The 13,518-nt window shown below is 37.5% G+C and overlaps 1 protein-coding gene across 1 annotated transcript in view; it reads right to left on the bottom strand.

Annotated features, from left to right (window-relative positions):
* LOC150082342 (Golgi apparatus membrane protein TVP23 homolog B-like) overlaps positions 1-11,775 on the bottom strand; it is a 46,295-nt gene extending 34,520 nt beyond the window's left edge. The window contains exon 1 of the mRNA XM_090380141.1: positions 11,684-11,775. Coding sequence (XP_090236267.1) covers positions 11,684-11,698 — 15 coding nt within the window. The 5' untranslated portion in view covers positions 11,699-11,775. The remainder of the gene's footprint in view (positions 1-11,683) is intronic.
* Between the last annotated feature and the right edge of the window lie 1,743 nt (positions 11,776-13,518).

The raw sequence follows: 13,518 nt of genomic DNA, 5'->3' as shown, positions 1-13,518 counted from the left end.
ACGTGCCATTTCCTTGTTCCATACAATTCAGTAGAGACTCCACGTGAAACAAGGAAAAGATGACCATGGTGGTAGAGATCTCAACTAATTCATTCCATAATTTACTGCATATAGTAAAAGTACTGTATTATGCTAAAGACTATTAATTGTGAAAAAGTTCATTTATTAATGTTGGCCCTTAAAAATGACTCAGCAAATGCTACCTTTTACAATTAATATCTGTTATGGTCACCTTCAAGGAGTCAATTTCAATAAAAACACTACTCCAAATCATCTACCACTTTTACTTTTTGGATATTAACTGCAAAATGCTTTTACTTAGGATCACCGACCCTTTTTGGCTAGGGGCCAAAACCAATAAAATACTGGAGGCTGCAAGCAACACAGGTTCTCGCAGATAGCGGTCACAGACAAACAACAGTTCCTTACCACTAATTATGCTTTAGTCAAAATAGAATTTAATTTATGTTATGAACTTTTACATTTACAGATTAATTTTTTTTTACATTTAATAATTGAATTATGCAAAAATCCAATTCTTATTACATGACACTAAAACTTTCCTATCATATGGTTTTAATACCAATAAATGCTGAGGAAGATACTAAAACATCATAAGACAGCAATACAGAAAATCAATTCTTACCAAAAATAAATATTTTCAAAAAGTCAATATGAGACTATAATCAGTGACATGTGAGTTTAAAATTTGTGTGTGTGTGTGTGTTGATGGGGGGGGGGGACACAACATAAGGCTGTGCAATTGAATATTTAATTGAAAATAAGGCTGTGCAATTGAATATTTAAATGCTTCCTTTCTTATCCACAACTCAAAAAATCTCAAGAGCCACAAAACGTGGGGGAGAAAGAAATACAATTAACTTCCTATATTAGAAAATTTAGTAAATAAATTTGATGAATTTGAGGTATTGCTCAAAACATCAAAGGCAGATATTGTTGGGATATCAGAGACGTGGTGTCACACAGATATAAGGGATGCAGAACTGCAATTTGGGGAGTACAACGTCTACAGAAAGGATAGACAGGATAGGAAGGGGGGAGGGGTTATGCTATTAGTTAAGAAACACATAAAAACCAAGGAAGTGAAGCCAGTCGACATCGCTGGACAGTGCAGTGTTGAGTCAGTTTGGTGTGACATAAGCATTGGGAGATCAAAATTGAGAGTAGGAGTGTGCTATAGGCCTAATGACTCTGATGAGTATAATAAGGAACTGTACAGGGAAATAGAGTGGGCCAGTAAATCAGAGAGTCTTATAATGGGAGATTTTAATTTCCCAGATATTGACTGGAATTTGGGGGCTGGTTACTCACACACTAGCAGGGCTTTTGTGGATTTATTGGATGATTGTTTTCTACATCAGCATGTTCAGGAAGCAACTAGAGGGAGTAATACTCTTGATTTGATTATCAGCAGTGATTCTTCATGCATTAAGAATCTGCAGATAAATGAACCACTAGGTGGCAGTGATCACAATGTTCTGAAGTGGGATTTACTGAAAGAGGTAACTACTATTAGGGGTAAAGGGAAGGGTTATTGCTTCCGTAAAGGCGACTACGATGGACTGAGACAGTATTTAAATTCTATACAGTGGGACCAACTGATGATGTTACCAACAGCAAATTCAAAATGGGAAGCATTCAAAGAACATATCTTGGAAGCTACTAGGCTTTACATACCAACTAAGAAATATTGTTCAAGGTTTAGGCCAAAATGGATGTCAGATGAACTAATGAGGCATATGGCAGAGAAGAAAAATGCATGGGATACTTACAAATTAACACATGACACAGAAGCCTATGATAGATACAAGTTGATATGCAACCAAGTTACAAAGGAGGTTAGGCAGGCGAAGGCGGATTACGAGAAATCCTTGGCAAGGGATGCAAAGAAAAACAGCAAAGAGTTCTTTACTTATGTAAACTCTAGAAGGAAGGGGATGAATCAGATTGGACCACTTGATATTGATGGGTCAACTGTTGATGATCCTGCTCAGGTAGCTAACAAACTAAATGAATATTTTGCATCGACATTCACACATGAGGAGTTATTCAGCAAGGGGAATGCCAGAGCTGTATTCAACTCTAGCAGTAAGCTAGAGAATCTTGAAATAACTGGGAGTAAAGTGGAGGAGAAACTGTTGAAGATAAACACAAGAAAGGCACCCGGGGTGGATGGGATCTATCCAGTTATATTAAAGGAGGCAGCAAAGGAAGTAAGCAAACCCTTAGCCATAATTATGAGAGCTTCCTTGGACTCAGGGGAGGTACCCATAGACTGGAAATGTGCAAATGTGACCCCAATTCACAAAGGAGGATCAAAGGCTGACACAAGTAACTATAGACCTGTGAGCTTAACTTCTGTTCCAGGAAAATTAATGGAGGCACTGGTTAAAGAAGCACTGCAGGATCATTTAGACAAGACTTCAGTTATAGCTCAGACACAGCATGGTTTTGTTAAGGGGAAGTCTTGCCTGACCAAATTGATTGGATACTATGATGCAGTCACAAAAGAACTGGATGCAGGGAATAACTTTGATATTATATACTTGGATCTTAGAAAGGCTTTTGATACTGTTGCACATGGAAGACTGCTACACAAATTGGAGCAGTGTGACATTGGAGGCAAATTGCTGCTATGGATAAAGGGGTGGTTGAGTGGGAGAAGACAGAGAGTGGTAATCAATGGACACTGCTCATCATGGACTAATGTTATTAGTGGAGTCCCTCAGGGCTCAGTGTTGGGTCCATTATTGTTTTCTGTATTTATAAATGATATTGATGATGGTATATCAAGCTTAATGTCCAAGTTTGCAGATGATACAAAGGTTGGCAGGGTTGTCAAGGACACTACTGACACTACACTGCTGCAACAGGATCTGGAAAGGTTGAGCAGATGGGCTGAGAGGTGGCAAATGAAGTTTAACATTGACAAATGTAAAGTACTACACATGGGAAACAGCAACCCCAGGGCAACGTATTAACTCTGTGGTACTACACTGACAGTGGTAGAGAATGAAAGGGACTTGGGGGTGATTGTGCAGGCAGATATGAAGTTCTCTGAGCAGTGCAGACGGGCTGCAAGAGTAGCTCATGGAGTATTGTCAATGATATACAGGAATTTTTCCAGCAGGGATAAGGAGGTGATTATTCCATTGTATAAGGCAATGGTCAGGCCACACCTAGAGTACTGTATACAGGTCTGGAGGCCTCATTTCAAGAAGGATGTAGAGCTGCTGGAACGAGTACAGAGAAGGGCAACAAGATTAGTGAATGGAACAAAGGGGTGCTCTTACGAGGAAAGGCTTAAGTTTTGCAAATTACAGTGTCTGGAGACTAGGCACCAGCGAGGTGATCTGATAGAGGTGTATAAAGCCTTGAATGGTTTAAGCATGCTCAATGCTGATGGGATTCTTCCTCTAGCTCAGAAAAATCACCTGAGAGGGCATAAATTCAAATTGAGGAAAGACAGATGTAGGATAGACGTGCGGAAATTTGCCTTTAGCCAGCGGGTGGTCGGTTGGTGGAACAGACTGCCATCCCTTGTGGTGGAGGTTGATAGCCTAAATAAGTTTAAGGCTCAGCTGGACAGGTATTTTGAACGAACAGAGGGGTGAAGTGGAAGTGGGTTTTTTTTTTTTTTTTTTTGGCTGATGCTGCATAAGCTTGCTTTCTTGCATCAAATGCCTCTACTAATGCTAATGCTAGAAGAACAAAAATTCTTTTCATTGGTGGTATAAGTCAGTGTACTGATGTGGGATTTATTTAGAAATACAACTACTGTCAATGGTAAAGGGAACAGATTTTGCTTTCACAAAGGTGACCAATATGGTCTTATTTCTCAATTTTTTTTCCAGTGGGACCAAATGATGTTAACAATGCAAATGTTAAATGAGAAATATTTAAGGACATAACCATAGAAGCTTTTCATACCAACTAAGATATTATTCATAGTTTACACCTAATTGGATAATAGATGAACTGATGTGACCCTTAACAGAGAAGAAAAATGATTATGTCAACAGACGCAGAAGCCTACAATAAATATAAACTAGTCTGCAATCAAGTAAACTATGAAATCTAGGTATACTAAAGAAAATTACTAAAAATCTTTGCTAATAATGCAAAGAATTCTTTTCTTATGTTAACACTATTAGGAGAGGAAAGGACCACAATGTCCACAGGATACAGCTGATATAACTGCTGATGATCCTATTCTGATTGCTGACAAACTGAATAAATATTTTTCAACTATATCCACACATAAAGAAGTTTTAAGGATGAGGAAACTCAAAGAATGCCTAATTCTTATTGGAAGTTAAATGATTTTGTGATAATTGAAAGTGAAAGAGAAGTTGTTTAAATTAAAAGTAAATAAGGCACCTGGGACTGAAGAGATCTATTCAATTATATTATACGCACAGCAAAAGAGGTAAGCAGTCCTTGAATTCAGGGAAAGTCCCTAGTAGTAGGAGTGCTGTGGCTCAGGAGAGAAGTGAAAGGGGCAGTTGTCCTACAAATCACAGCCTTACAAAATGTGATGCTTATGCGATATATATGGACCTATCCTGAACGAGACATGACACAACACAGCTAAGGTGGGGGTGTCTTTGCAAAGAGTGAGGTAATTAGGCACAGAAATTAGGAGGAAATTAGGACTCAGCATTCCTGACAGGAGATTATGAGAGCTTGAAGAATAGGGTGGATGCCCTCAAAGGAATTAAAATGGGAGCCCCATCAAGCTTTCAGTTGCCCAAGTCAACACCAGAGCTTACAGCTGTGTTCAGAAAATACAACAGCAGCAATCCCTAAGGCAGAATGTGTTTGTCCTGCAGGGGAACAGAACCAGTGTATGTCTGCCAGGGGGAAATGTAGATGACATTTTAGAGCAGATATCATCTTTTAAGGGCAGGAAAGGTAATACTGTTGCACACAATTGCACTAATGATGTTAAGAGTAGGCAATCTGAGGAACTTACTTAACAAGTAAATGGCAATGTTGGAAAAAGATGCAAGTTAGAATTAAATTTAAAAGTGCCTGCAATTCTGCCGTGACCTGATGGGAGGGGATTTTCTCAGAATCCTGTCAATCAATTCAGCCCTGGAGAAATTGTGAAAGCCTTAGAATTTCTCTCAGTGTGGTCTGTGCTTGTTAACAGGAGAGACTGTTTTTACAGGAATGGGATACATTTATATAGAAGAGATGCAAAAATATTTGGTGATGCTATCAAAGCAGTGTTCGGTGGGTCAAAAAACTGCTAGATCAACTAGAGCAATCTCAAAGCATCATCTTGTGAACGAACATGGCATTTCTTCTTGTTCCATACAGTTCAGTAGGGACTCCACATGAGACAAGAGAAAGATTAACCATGGTGACAGAGAGTAAGAGTAAGAACAGGTGCATGTATACTTGCATGTACAGTAATGCTAGGAGAATGGTAAATATATTTCATGAATTTGAAGTACTGATTAAGTCATCAAATGTAAACATTGTAGGGATCTGTAATATCACATATAAGGTTGTAGAGGCCAAGGCTGAGTAAGAGAAAGCACTGGCCAAAAGAGATGAATGGGGACAAGAAGTTTTTCATGTATGTGAATACAAAGAAGAAAATGGATCGGATCAGATGCTTGTAAACTGCATATGGGAAAGTCTTAGATAACCCAGCTGATGTTGTTAATGAATTATTTTGCACTGTAGCCGAGTGGTTAGGAGCGGGAGTGCAGTAGCATACACTCTTTGAGTAGACTGGGGTTCAAGCCCCTGACTGCTGAATACGGTCGATCTGCCAACCCGCACTGGACCAGCGTGGCAGATTATGGTCCATTTCCCTCAGCATGAATTGTTGAGGAGGCTTCCATCCTGCAGTGGGTTGATAATGGCTGCACTTTACCTTTTTTTTTTTTTACTGACTAAAGACTACTCACACTGAGGAGAGGCTATGCAAATGAGGATAAGCCACATGAAAATCAGTGATTTAAAAATTACAGATGACTGTTTATTAGAAAAACTTTCGAGCCTAGAGGCAACTAAGGCACGTGGAGTTGTTATTATTATTAGCCATATAGTGCAAGGAAGCCTTATGCTGCACAGGCCAAAAAAAATTTTAAGTTACCCTGAGAGAGAACATGAGAGAGAGAGAGAGAAAGGAATCACCAAGAAAGAGAAGAATGATGATATCTAGCTCAGGACCCTGGGTGTGCCAAGCCCATACTCATCAGATGTAAGCCCCTAGGGTTGATGGAATATACCCAGTAATTCTGAGGGAGGCAGCCAGAGAGTATACCAAACCAGTGAGGTAAAGTATGAGGACATCATTGGACTCGGGAAAGATTCCTTTGGATTGGATAAGTGCCAATGTATTGCCAATACATAAAGGTGATTCCAAGAGTGAAGTAGGTAACTACAAACTGGTTAGGTTGACTTCAGTAGTAGAGGAAATCTTAGAGGCAATGCTTGCAATTCAGGGACATTTACATAGAAATGGCATTCCGAAGGACACACACAACATGGTTTTGTTAAGCGAAAAATCATGTTTAAATAATCTAGTAAGCTATTTTTAGCTGGATGAGCTGAATGCTCATGAGCTAGATGCAGGGAACAATTTCGAAATGGCTTATTTTGATTTTAGCAATTTGATTCAGTCCCTCATAAATGGTTACTGTATTACTGAAAAGATTCTAAGGTGGACTGCAGTGTGGTTGCAGGGCAAAGGCAAAGGAATGTGATTAATGGATATTATTCAGATTGGTGTAGCATCAAAAGTTGAGCCCCCAAGGATCAGTTCTTGGACCACTGCTGTTTCTGATTTTCATAAATAACATTAAAAAGGGATAAAGGTGTGATGTCAAAATGCGAAGATAACATAAAGACTGGGAAAGTCATTAATAATCAGTGCTGAGCAGCAATCCTTCAAATTGACTTGAACAGGCTTCAAGAATGGTGAGAAAAATGGCAGCCATGTCTTACACTTAGGTTATAGCAACCTGAAAATACCTTATACACTGGTGGGCTTGAATTAAAAACAGTACAGGAAGAAATGGATATAAGCAGATATAAAATTTTCTGAGCAGTTTAAACAGGCAGCCAGGGAAGCTCATGGTGTCCTATCGGTGATTTATCGAATCCTATCCTGTAGAGATAGGGCATCCGAAAAAAGACATTGACCTTCTTGAAAGGGTTCAATGATGGGCAACTCATATGGTGAGCTCAGCAACACAGGGAACCTGATTTAGAATTATAATGCTATGCGAGAGGTTGATACAATTACAGGCAAGAGGTTCAGACTAGATTGTAGGAAATTTTCTTTTAGCCAGTGAATTGAATCACTGGTTAAAAGAAATGTTAACCAAATTTGCTAGCCAAGAGCCAATGTTAGCCAAATAATGTTGAAACTAGACAGCAGTCATGCTTTTTGAACTGGAGTATTACATCCTAGAATTCACTTCCATTATATGAAACAAAAATATCAGATATAATTATTTCTAAAATATACTGCCTGTATCACATTTATAGTAAGAAAACACATAACTTCTAAAGCCATGGCAACACTTCCAAATGAAGTTATAATTTATCTACAGAATTCAGTCTTCATTCTATTCAGAATTCAGTCTTCTATCTACACAATTCAATAGCTGAAATATTACACTTTTTGAACTTCAAAAAGAAAATTATAGCCACTTAAATGAAGGCTAAGATTAACTAAATAGAGTTAATTACAACTATGTGGTAATCATCCACTGGTAGGTATCATGACAGACTTATTAGTAACTCTCAATACCTTTCAAAAAAATGTGCCCCAGTTTCTCTCTATTAAAAATTTCAAAAACATTCCCTTTAAAATGAGTAAAAATGACAAACAACTAGGCCCCTGTTAGTGTGCTTAAAATATACAAGTGCAGGAAAATAGTTCCATAATCTTAGCAGAACAAGGTGCAATATGAAAAGTATCCCTTGCATCAGAAACTCCCAAAACAACAATAGCACAACAATGGCTATGTCGCCTGCCATACATTTAGAAAGATCTAAAATTTGTATCTCCCCAATAAAGCAGGGAGCTTATTAAGGCCTTCTCAAGTTGTAGCTGAGTTAATCCACCTTCAGGTAGGCATATGGATTTTCTGGGCTCTTGCTTTCTCAAACAAAAAAAAATTGACAATAGATTATTTAAAATGCATTCTACTGCCTGGTTACCTGAGGTACCTAGGCACTAATTCAAAATGGTTCCAACAACTTTGATCAACTGGCAGTGGTTCACAGTTAACCAACTACCTTATCAATTAAAAACAATGATTTGGTCCACTTCTGTACCTACTGAAGCAATACTATACAAATTATATGATGAGAAACTGACACGAATCTGAAGTGATGCATCAACTTAAGCTATCAACTTCTGTAACAACAGATGGAAGTCTGTTGTTGTTTGGAGCATTAGCAACTAAGGCCATATTGCTCCGGGGATATGTGGTGGTCATTCCCTGACCTTTCCGCATCCTCCGTATTTGGTGGTCATGGGCTTGAACCCTGGTCTAATCAAGAAGCATGTGCTACGCACTGCTGCTCCTGCCCACCTGGCTACGGAGGTGCCTGTGATGCATCAAGTCATCAACCTTCTGCTACTAGTATGGCATATGACAGTTGCCACTTTCTTAAATGCTTCTGTTCCTTTTTTAAATCTGTATATAAAACCAAATCGTCCCATGCACCTTAGCCCACCAACTGGTTATACATATTTCCTGCTTTCATTTTTATATATATTGAATTGGTATATTTAATGTAATGAGACATTAAATTTTGGTTTGGTATTTAACAGACACCAAGTGAGAAAAATCACCTATCTTTCTTCTAGGCAACTCCCATTCCCATATGCGAGACACCAGCAACAGGGTCTAATCTTGCCAGAGCTTTGCTTTCATCAGCTAAACACAAACAGCTAACAAAATACAGATACAGGCAACCCTCATATAACACAGTACTTCTACAACACAGTTTCGCTCTAACATGGTACCTCTACAACAGTTTCACTCTAACACGATTGATAAATTGCGGAAATCCTCACACAACACAGTACTTATATAACACGGTTAGAGAATTTTGGTAAACCTTGCATAACAGGGTATTTTTGAGCTTTTGTGCAGGGAAAACCCTGATATTATATTGGATGTAATTTTTAACATTTCCACTCTTTTTGAATCCCGCTGTTGACTTGCTAGTCAAAAAAAAATTATTGAAAAATCCCTGTATTTTATTTTATGGGGAAATCCCCATGTTACGTTCTGTGTTTTTGTACTTGGGCTTGTTGAACTTGTGGAAAAATCTAGATTTCAAAGTTTTATTACTACTGGATTGCACACCAGGCCATTCAAAAGATTTAAGTCATCCAAACATTAAAGTTATGTTTCTACCACCACAGTTGTACTAGGTTAATACAAATTCTTTCATTCAGCTATTACATCAAGGCATTATATCCACCTTTAAATCTTATTACATCAGAAAATCGTTACAATGGATTTTGGAAAAAATTAATTCCAAATCTATTGAAGTAATGGAGGCATGGAAACATTTCTCAATTGTGGACTGTATCAAATCATAGCTTTATCACTGAAAGAAGCAAAACCGTCAACGTTAAATACGTGTGGAAAAATGTATGGCCAGAGTCAGTTCATTCAGGAAATATGGTTGAACCCAGGGGCTCACGTCTGGTGAGTATGGGCTTCGCACACCCAGGGTCCTGAGCTGGATATCATCATCATCATTCTCTTTCTTGGTGATTCTTCTCTCTCTCTCTCTCAGGGTAACTCTGGAATTTTTTTTTTGGCTGGTGCAGCATATGCCTCAGGCTTCCTTGCACCATATGGCTAACAATAATAATAATAAATGGAAATCGGTGCCAGTAGAACTTACTACATTGGTAGGAGGGGAAGTTTTTGATGATATGACTACTAATGAAGCCCTCATGGGTAGCTCAGTTGATAGAATCGCCGTCCTCCTCACACCGGGTGGAAAAGACATGAGTTCAAATCCTGTCGATGACGGGAGGAATTTTTATGAATCTTTTTCACAACGTGGCTGAATTAGTCAGGCTCAGACGAGGGTAGCATGGTTTTCTCCCGCAAACTCGCATCCAACAAAACAGAAAATTGACCTCAGGACACATGCAATTTATAGATAATATACACAGAGTAACATGGCCTTAGTCGCCTATGCTCCTAAAAAAATAAAAAAAGATATTACTGAAGACGTTCAAGAATTACTGGTAGAAAAAGAGGCTGGTAAAGCAGATTTGGTGGAAATGGCATCGGAAGTAAACCAAATCAATTCAGAGGATGATAGTGCAGATGAAAATTCTAAACTTCCAAATTTTACACTAAAAAGCATACGGGAAGGCATATGATTTTTTGAATGCAGATTCTTGAATGAAGGAGCCCAAAGTTCAAAAGGGAGCTTCAAAAATGTTTAGTTTTATATGATGAATTCATAAATTTTTAACAAGCAAAAGCAAACAAACCCAGATTACTGATTTTTTAAAGAGAGCAGAAGATACACGAAATCTAGAATGGTGTATTTTTGATAACATTTTTGTTAGCTTTTGGAATGTAACCCCCCTTTTTTTACTTTTTCTTAGTCCCATATAACATGGCATTTTATAGGAACCTAACTACTGTGTTATACCAGGGTTACCTGTATTCACATTGTATCTGGAAGATGCCACATGGGCATTTGTATTTCAATTTCGAGAAAAGTAATCTGAAAATTCTAAAAATGACAATAAAAACTTTTATTATTATTAGTTTTGCATTTTTATTCTTGTTCAGTTTTTTAACTGAATTTAGCAGATCATAATTAACAGATCACAACTTTCAATTCAGTAAGACAGCTAAAAATTAATTTTTTATAATTAAAACAAAAAGGGGTGTCTCACAGATGCCAGATGGGCAACTTTTTTTTAAATTAAGGGCATGAGTGATAGAAGGCTAAAATAACAAACAAATGAGACAACAGTCACTGGAGGAACACGATATTTTTTGTTACTTATTTTCTAGGTGCTCTTTCAGAACCAAACAGCAGTGGACACATGAGCAGACTACAGATAGGGTGTCTCCCAGCCAATTTTTCAAACATTATGACAGTAACAACCGCCAAATAAGGCCTTGTTTTACCTTCATTCAGTTTTGGAACACTTCTCAAGATGTTACAAGAATAGACCACATTGGTAATACACTTCTCTTCAATAACACCTCTAATGTCCCAAAGGATATCAAATTCCAACTGTCTTAATTGGCTATAAATTTTACTAAACGGTTTACATTACTATAAAAGAGTATAAATACAATATGAGTAGTACCTTCCAGTTCTTTCAGTAACATCCCAACCACATCACTTATTATTTTTAATTATGCATCTACTATACTTTAGGGAAAATACCCAAAATATCTCTAATTTAATCATGCAGCAAGTCATGAAGTATTTAATTCTATATTGTAACTTAGAATACAAACACAACCATAACATTTTAAAAGTTACTTCGTTAAATAACGATAATGCATGTAACTCCGAAATAAATCTAGACATTTACAGCTCATTACTTTAGATCACTTTTTCTTCATATCATTTATTTTATAACTTATTATTTTGGGAAAAATCTGAGACATTAAAAGATACTGACATTTCTCGCTTCCATTACACCTTGTAATGATATAATTCAAGTGCAAAAACATAAGGGAAAGTATCAAAATGACACATCGCCCTGCTTACAGCAAATACACATGCATGTCGTCTGCATGATTCTGCGTCACAAACTACACAAAACTTAAGAAAATTAGCCCAAAAATGGCCTATGGTTAATATTATACAACACAAGACGTACATACTTTTTTTTTTCGTATATATTATTATTATTTAACGAGGTAAACTTACATTCATCAGTATAAGGCAGTGGCGGTCAGAGATAGGGGATAAAGGGACTATAGCCCTCCCTTACGGTGAAAATATGTGTATATTTTTTTCCACTTTTTCATGATTAAAGCTTAATGAGTCCCAGGACATTGTTTTTTAGCCGCCCTTTAGAAATCCTCGGACAGCCACTGGTATAAAGTATTCATCTTGTTGAAGGCATTCATCCAGGTCCTGGTAAATCGTTCTTTAAACGCACTGTGGTTTATAATGAAGTCCCTGCTCTAAGTTTCCATCCTACCATGTTCCAACAAGAGAGGATTAAGAGGGACCACCTGGTCAGGAGAGTATTTCGAAATTGCGGAAAAATTGTGTAAAAGCATTAGCGTTCAGAGGCAGACACTCTTCTATTGGAATAATGGGCATGAAATTGTTGGGGAAATGGCAAAAGGATATGTATAAGTTCAATTTCAGAAAAATCGAACTTTAAAATTATCGTCAATAAAATCAGATAATATCTTTCTCAAACCCTGACTCATCACTGAAGATAATATGCCCATTTTCGATACAGCTGACCTTATTCCTGCACTGCTGAAGTCGCTGTATGGAATATGCTGAATATAAAATATGTTGGAGGGAAATAGCTGCAAAACTGAATGCAAATAGTTATTCATTACTGATACTAGGCATTCTAAAGGCGAATTTGCATTATTTCTAATCTCTCTCTCAGACAATTAACTCTCTCTCAACTGCAGCCTGATTACGAGTTTTGCTGTCCTCACGCCTAATTTTTGTATCGGTCCTGCAGAATCTCAATTATTGCTGTTGGTGTAGTCTATTGTCCATTTACTGTTTCTATCTGTCCTAGTGTCTCAGTGTGAACATCATTTTAACCTCTTTGTTACAGACTCAGCAACCATTTCAAATTTATACAATTGGATATGCTGTTCTAGTCTCTTCAGCCAAGACATGTAATAAGTGCATCCCAAAAGCCTTCCTACAAACAGACTTACCAATATTTAATCGTCTTTTTTCTTTTTCTTTTTTTTTCAATTACTAATAGCACATGTCGATTGGCCACAACAATCGTAAATATCCTGCATTTTATCGTCCAACTTATTGACTTTTTTGACTCTTGCAATATGGAGTGAATTTTTATCTATCTCAATTGTGCATTCATCTAAATCTATCAACTTATACTTAACTTATCACTGAAGAGAGTGAATCTAAATAAATAATGATCTACGAATTTTTTCGTATCTTCCTCATTGTTAACCCACTATTACAATTTACTAGCAAGCAAATTCTAAAACACTTCCGCCAACTCTTTTAGTGTGGAAAATTTTTCTAACTCGGATTCTATGCAGCACCTTTTAAAATTAGAGCGATATTCAATAATTAGCAAACAGGAAAAACTTCACCAAATAAACCAATCTAGGGAAACATAAGAAAGGCACCTGGGGTGGATGGGATCTATCCAGTTATATTAAAGGAGGTGTCAAAGCAACTAAGCAAACCCTTAGCCATAATTATGAGAGCATCCTTGGACTCAGGGTAGGTCCCAAAGATGTGCAAATGTATCCCCAATTCACAAAGGGGGATCGAAGG

The sequence above is a fragment of the Mastigoproctus giganteus genome, chromosome 8 (genome assembly GCF_048544385.1).
Source record: "Mastigoproctus giganteus isolate SK-2022 chromosome 8, ASM4854438v1, whole genome shotgun sequence".
Taxonomy (NCBI): Eukaryota; Metazoa; Arthropoda; class Arachnida; order Uropygi; family Thelyphonidae; genus Mastigoproctus; species Mastigoproctus giganteus.
The sequence above is the reverse complement of the archived record's forward strand: the minus strand, read 5'-3'. Positions and strand labels throughout refer to the sequence as shown.